The sequence below is a fragment of the Quercus suber genome, unplaced genomic scaffold (genome assembly GCF_002906115.3).
Source record: "Quercus suber isolate HL8 unplaced genomic scaffold, Cork oak 2.0 scaffold_33, whole genome shotgun sequence".
NCBI lineage: Eukaryota > Viridiplantae > Streptophyta > Magnoliopsida > Fagales > Fagaceae > Quercus > Quercus suber.
The window spans coordinates 507,488-515,045 of NW_027069498.1; the positions used below are offsets into that span (position 1 = coordinate 507,488).

The 7,558-nt window shown below is 34.8% G+C and overlaps 1 protein-coding gene across 1 annotated transcript; it reads right to left on the reverse strand.

Moving 5' to 3' along the window:
* Positions 1-602: 602 nt before the first annotated feature.
* On the reverse strand, positions 603-3,683 carry LOC111985708 (receptor-like protein 6). The gene is made up of 2 exons (XM_065770562.1): positions 3,546-3,683; positions 603-3,411 (listed from the first exon to the last, which is right to left on the reverse strand). Exons 1-2 carry the CDS (start codon positions 3,580-3,582, stop codon positions 974-976), a joined length of 2,475 nt encoding a protein of 824 aa, XP_065626634.1. The 5' UTR covers positions 3,583-3,683; the 3' UTR covers positions 603-973.
* Positions 3,684-7,558: the final 3,875 nt, after the last annotated feature.

Consider the following 7,558-nt stretch of genomic DNA (forward strand, 5'->3'; position numbering starts at 1 on the left):
TGTGTGTGTGTTAAAAATATTTAGTATTCTCAAAAAAAAAAAAAAAAAAAGTAAATTGCATTCCATTAAACTCAAATATTTAGGAAGCCACACAGTCACAAGCAAATCAATTTTTTTTTAGAATTTATTTTAACATAATTTCCGCATAGTTTACAAAATAGAAATAAAAAAGAATATAATCAAAATAGATATAGCACTACAAATCTGGTACTATTGTTCTTCTTTCACTCTATCTATTGATATTTGATTAAAGTTCATCTGTTTATAAGATAATGAAGACATATATAGCATCCATACATACCCCCCCCACCCCCCCCCAAAAAAAAAATTCTGCATTCCGGATCAACCATGAATCTCTTGGCTTCAAAAATGGATAGATAAATTTGATCATAGATGGCGCTAGACCATATTATCTAAAGATCTAACTCTTTCCCAAGCCCATAAAGTCTTAAAGAATTTATGACGCAAGACCTCCACAATTTTCAAAGTCCAACTTGTTGATTGGAGATCGTGAAGTGCAGATTCAAAGTCTTGTCGAAGACTAATGTGCAAACCATGCATTCTAAAAAATTAGTATACAAAGTGTAATTCGAAGTATAATATAGGATGATAAAATATAATTTTCTCTATAAATATTAAACATGTAATATTTTAATGCCACCAAGAGGCATGTAACTCAAACCCCTCCTCCAAGGTTCAAATCCCCCCTGGCATAATGTAACTATCAAATTATACAAAACAACAGTAAAAAAAAACAAAAAACAAAAAAACAAAAAAAAAAAAATACAATAGGAAAAAGTACAATGCCAAAATATTCAACAACGTAGTACATTATTATAGATATACGCTAGATTAATATAGACATCTACTAAAATAAAGAACAACCTCATGTGCGAAAATTTATGACAAAAAGCTTGGTGAATCAAATACAACTGTTGTACATCCCTTCATTTTTCCCCTTCTTCAATAATTTTTATTGTCTTCTTCTTAAATTCTCGACAACCCGCTCTAACTTTCTTATGTTCAGGTTATTCCCAATAACTAATCCAACTACTAACCCACTTCCATATCCCATCATTATAACTACCCAGTCAGATTTACTTGGGAAATTTGAACCTTCACCTTGTTTGGGATTTGGCGGTGGTTGTGTTGATGTCTCGCAATTCTTGGTTAAAGGGCTACCACACAAACCTGTGTTTCCCAAATATGAATTACTTTGAAATGTAGCAAATTGTTGACCTTGTGGAATAGGACCCGTGAGGTGGTTATTTGAGACATTGAAGAATGCAAGGAATGTGAGTTGCAATAATTGTTGAGAAATTTGTCCTGAGAGATTGTTTTGAGAAAAATCCAAAGACTCAAGTTCCGTCAAGTTCCCCAATAATGAAGGAATATGACCAGTGAGACAATTGTTGGATAAATTGAGCAAATGAAGCCCCTTTAAATTTCCAATGACTTCTGAAATTTCTCCTTCAAATCTATTGTTTGAGAGATCAACGACTTTAAGAGTATCTTGGACCTTTTCATACACTATCTCGATGCCTTTGTTAGTTAATTCCAGGGAAAAACTAAAGTACCCATACCATACAAAATTTTGTGATGTGATCGTAAATAAAACAATCAAATATATGGGGTTGGCCCTTGAGACCGCGTATGTGAGGTTGCCAACCTTACTGTAAGTCAAGTTCGCAACTTTCATGGAGTTCCAACATTGGAAGTACTCATATGGCAAATTACCTGTGAATTTGTTGTCAGAGAGATCAATGATGTGTAACTTAGGGAACTCAAAATTGCTTTTAGGTTTCCCAATTGAACTATGGAACCCATTAGATCGTAGACTTAGAACCTTCAAACTTGGAAGCTTCCCCAACCAAGAGGGAAAAATGTCATTGAACTGATTGTTACTAAGAAGAAGAATCTCCAACATTGTGCAATTGGATAATGATCTTGGTATCTGCCCTTCGAGTTGATTATAACTCACATCCATCACTTTCAATGTACTTCCTTCCATGTATGTTGTAGGAAGTATTCCACGGAAATCATTGTTCCGTAAGCTCAACACTAACAAGAATTTGCTCAAGTTGTCCAAGCATCGTGGAAGCATGCCACTCAAGTTGTTGTGTGAGAGATCTAATATTTCAATTGAGCTGAGATTGCAAAACAATGGTGAGATTTTCCCGGTCAGTGTATTGCTTCTGGCATTATATTTGACAATGGAAGGTGGTGGAATTGGGAGTGACCCATTCAGCTTGTTGGAATTAAGGTTCAAAATAAGTAAACTAGCCCATGGAAGAATAAGTGAAGTGTGGTTGAAAGACTCAAAACCTGTAAGGTAGTTGAAACTTAGATCCAAAAATAAGAGAGTTTGTTTACCCATGTTGAATATCCATTTTGGTATTTGACCATGAATATCGTTGTTGGAAAGATACAGAGTCTTCAATTCATGCTGGAAACGCAAGAAAATTGGGAACTCAGTCAAGTTACATGCTAACAATTCTAAAAGCTTAAGCTTTGGAGTACTGGCGTTGACAGTGGAAGTGAGGGGGAATGATAAATGGACATCTGAAAGTTGGAGGCTAGTAAGATTTTTTAGTTTTAAAAACAAGTCAAATTTGACACTGCCATTGAAATTATTTCCAGCTAGACTCAGGTATTCAAGATTCACTAGTCTAGAAATTGACTGTGGAATAGAACCATGCAAATTATTGTTCCCAAGATCCAACAAAATTAATTGGGTATAGTTTACAAGCCAAGATGGAATTTGACCAGTCAGTTGATTTAGGTAAAGTTCTAATCTGGTAAGCTGGGTCAGGTTCTTAAGAGAAGATGGAATGTCACCATATGAATTGGTATGCCCTAAGTCCAGAAGAGTGAGATTTGTTTGCTTACCAAGCCAAGACAAGGTCTGTGGACTGAAACTATTAAAGGAAAGATCTAGTTGACTGAGTTGTGTGAGATTGGCCAATGAAAAAGGGATCTGCCCGAAAAAATTATTATATGAAAGACCCAAATTGTTGAGAATGGTAAGGTTACCAATTGAAGTCGGTATCAAACCTGAGAAATTGCAAGCATAGATGTCCAATTCATATAAAGATGGTAGGTTTCCAATTGAATCTGGAAGCTTACCAAAGAAACCGGTGTCTGCAAGTCTCAATATTTGAAGTGGACTGCTACTATGAAATTCTGGTAGATATCCTCTGAGATCTTGATTGTCATGCACACTGAGGAATTGAAGATTTCTTAACTTGAAAATCTCTATAGGAAATTCACCATATAGCCCACAACCGCTCAGGCCAAGAGACATCAAAGAAGACAAGTTTGCCATGGTATGAGGTACAGGGGAAGATATGTCCACCTCATCGAGATAAAGATGTTTGAGGCTGGTTAAGTTTTCACATAGACCTTTTAGACCTGGTTTTTGGAGTTTCAATGGATTGAATGAGAGATCAAGGGACACCAATTTGGAGAGCTCAAAGATTTCTGGTGGAATTTGACTACCGAAATTTGTCAGCGAGAGGTTGAGATGTGTTAAGTTTGAGAGGTACCTGATACTTGGGGGAATTTGAGAATAATTGAAGTCATTGCCAGCGAGATTGAGCTTTTGAAGGTGCACCAGATGGAAAAGTCCGCTGCTGGAGTTGAAGGAGCCGTACAGTTGACTGCCACTGAGGTCAAGGCCAATCACGTGACCTGTGCCTGCATCACATAGGACACCATCCCATGAAAAGCAATCGTTCCTCTCTCCAGAGTTCCACGATGAAATCTTTGGGTCACCAGAAGCATTCACATTTATTTTTAGGCTTTGCTTGAATTGCAACAGGGAAAAACTCTCAAAATCATTGCACAATGGCTGAGTTGAAAAAGAGGAGCAAGTATTCAGAAAATGAAGTATTGACAAGAAGAAAGGCAAGAGAAGGGAAATGAGGAGACATTTTGATGAGCCCATAATGCCTTGTGTACAGCACGTTGATTATTTAGAAACTAGGAATAAGCTGTTTTTATAGACCAGAGTTCCAGGGGTAGGTAGTGTAACGCCCCTTAAAAAAAAAAAAAATAAAAAAAAAAAAAGGGAAGGAAGCCAGATTTTTTGGAGAGCCACCTAGCCTACTCCCCTCAACCACACATTATCATAAATATCTTTTCTTCTCTTAGCCGGTCAACATTGGACCTCCTCCACTCTTCTTTTTTTCTTAAACGTGGGATAGTAGGAATTCAAATGTGTATTTTGTATTCAAACGTGGGATAGTATATGAAGATCAATTTACTTATATTATATACCCTTACTTGTTTGTTTGTTTGAAAATAATGACAAATAATTATTAAGGGGGGTTTTAGATAATATGCACGTGCGTAGAGACTATGTTTCCATAATTATCAACCATTTTTCAAGTTGCTTAAAACTAAATTGGAAATTGTTTTGTTTTTTGAAAAGTAGTATTATTAGAAACCAAGTTTTTAAAAATTAATAAAATTGTACCTAAAAAAAATTAATAAAATTTAATGCTTCTTGAACTAATGACACATAATGATTTGCACATGCTCAAAAAAGACCTTTCATTTGGATGAAAAAAATTCTAATGACTTCTAATCACTCGCAGGTAGGCCATGCTCAAAGGCTCTTATTATCTTTCTCAATAGTGAACTTTTACATATTTTTAGGAGATCAAAATTTATGATAAAAAGAAAAGCCATAGGTATAGTTTAGAAAATTATAGCTCCAACTTGCGAAGAAAAAAAAAACTTATGAGCATGCGTGCGAAGATGCTAGTGTTTTATTGTGGGATTATTTATTACTTGCAGTTTCATTTTAAGAGATAAAGATAAAATAATGAGCATCGTCAAAATTTTTCATTTATTCCAATTTGTGGCTTGTGTATTTGTTCGATAAATTTTATGAGATTGCTAACCACCAAAATAGTTAAAAGAGTAATGGAACCTTACACAAAAAATAAAAATAAAAATACTACGACAATATTGAAGTCATTTTGCAGGTACTTCTACTTACAGACCTAAGAAAGTAAATTGCATTTCATTAAACTCAAATATTTGGGAAGCCACACAGTTTACAAAATAGAATTTCTTTTGTGGAACGGTTACTATTACAGCTCAAGTATGTGAGCTGGACTTGTGAGCCGTGATAACCTAAACTCAAGAAAATTAAGGCCAAAGACTTTTGGGGCAATTGGCAAGATTCTTAAGGGTACGTTTGGTTGGAGGGGTGGAAAAGTGAGAGGATAGAAAAGTGGGAGTATAGAAAAATTTTGATTTCCCTCCTTTTTGTTTAGTTGAAAGTGGAAAAGTGTAAGGATGGAAAAAGTGAGTTTATACAAATTTATGCATATACCATTGTTAAAAAATGATGTCCAATGAAAACCAAGAAAGGGATAAACAACTAAAAAAAAAATCAATCACCTAAATTTATTAAAAAAAAAATCACATCTTAAAAAACACACACACACACACACACACACACACAAAAGAAAGCAATATATATATATATATACATATATATTGCCTGTTGAACTTAAGTCATTTTGGAATGAGGTGTGTGTTTTGCATTATTTGGGAAGACCTAGACTCAACAAAAGAACAAAGACTTGGAATCCATTGTGCTTTCCCAACTTGTGTTTAGAGTTTAGTGCCTTGTTGGGAACAGTTTCATAGTGAACTGTAGTTCATGATATAATGAATTTTGCATTATTTGCAAAGATCCACTCTCAAGAAGAGGCCAGAAACTTTGATTTCAATTGTGCTTTCATGGAAAATGTTTCATAGTAATGACTAGGTCATAACATTGGTGTTATGAGCTTTGCATTATTTGAGAATACCTAAACTCAAGAAGGTGCCAAAGACTTTCGTGTCAATGGTTTGGAGTTTTGCATTATTTGAGAAGACGCACACTCAAGAAGAGGCTGAAAACTTTGGTTTCATGAATAGTGCTTTCAAAGAAAATGTTTCATAGTGATGACTAACCCATAGCATTGGTGTTTTCCTATTTCATATGTAATACATTCCGGTAAAATGTTTCGTAGTGATGACTAATGATCGTTTCTTTTGTATTATTTGGGGAGACCTAGACTCAACAAAAGAACAAAGACTTGAAATCAATTGTGCTTTCCCAACTTGTGTTTAGAATTTAGTGCCTTGTTGGGAATGGTTTCATAGTGAACACTAGTTCATGATATTATGAGTTTTGCATTATTTGCGAAGATCCACTCTCAAGAAGAGGCCAGAAACTTTGATTTCAATTGTGCTTTCATGGAAAATGTTTCATAGTAATGACTAGGTCATAACATTGGTGTTATGAGCTTTGCATTATTTGAGAATACCTAAACTCAAGAAGGTGCCAAAGACTTTCGTGTCAATGGTTTGGAGTTTTGCATTATTTGAGAAGACACACACTCAAGAAGAGGCTGAAAACTTTGGTTTCATGAATAGTGCTTTCAAAGAAAATGTTTCATAGTGATGACTAACCCATAGCATTGGTGTTTTCCTATTTCATATGTGATACGTTCCGGTAAAATGTTTCGTAGTGATGACTAATGATCGTTTCTTTTGTATTATTTAGGGAGACCTAGACTCAACAAAAGAACAAAGACTTGGAATCAATTGTGCTTTCCCAACTTGTGTTTAGAATTTAGTGCCTTGTTGGGAATGGTTTCATAGTGAACACTAGTTCATGATATTATGACTGCTACCGTAACTAAAATATTTGATCTCATGAAGTTTACAAAAGGAAACCTATATAGAACAGTAAGTATGTGACGGATCGAATTTGCTATGAGCATTGTGACATTTCACTATTTCGTACAAATGAACATATGAGAGTTACAAAACTCAACTAAGAAAAATAAATTATGTGACATGGTGCATTCCTCTGATAACATGTGAGTTTTACAGGTGGGCGCTATCAAATATGAGAGGGCATATGATGGTGCATTCCATTTTTCCCCAAATAAATTGAATTATTATTATTATTATTTATTTTAGGACTTCACAGTTGTGGGTAAAAAATTGGTGGACATGATCACACGAAGTCCTCAACTGTCATGGTCTAGTTATCTCAAATAATACAAAGTTTATAATATTAGTGATATAGCCAGATTAGTATTTACTATGAAATAGTTTCGAAGAAAGCACAGATAGGTCTTTCACCTTTTGTTGAGTCTAGTCTCCGTCTCCCCAAATAATACAAAAAAATGATCATTAGTCATTACTATGAAACATTTTACCGAACATATTACATACAAAATAGGAAAACACCAATGCTATGGGTTAGTCATCACTATGAAACATTTTCTTTGAAAGCACTATTCATGAAACCAAAGTTTTTAGCCTCTTCATGAGTGTGCATCTTCTCAAATAATGCAAAACTCCAAACCATTGACACGAAAGTCTTTGGCACCTTCTTGAGTTTAGGTATTCTCAAATAACGCAATGCTCATAACACAAAGCTATGACCTAGTGATTACTATGAAACATTTTTCCATGAAAGCACAATTGAAATCAAAGTTTCTGCCTCTTCTTGAGAGTGGATCTTCGCAAATAATGGCAAAAC

Bases quoted from the DNA above. Each gene is read 5' to 3' on its own strand.
- LOC111985708 (XM_065770562.1), bottom strand. From the start codon at position 3,582: ATGACTTCAATTATTCTCAAATTCCCCCAAGTATCAG. The intron at 3,412-3,545 runs GTACCTCTCAAA...TCCAAAAACCAG, and splicing joins CAAATTCCCCCAAGTATCAG to GTCTAAAAGGTCTATGTGAA.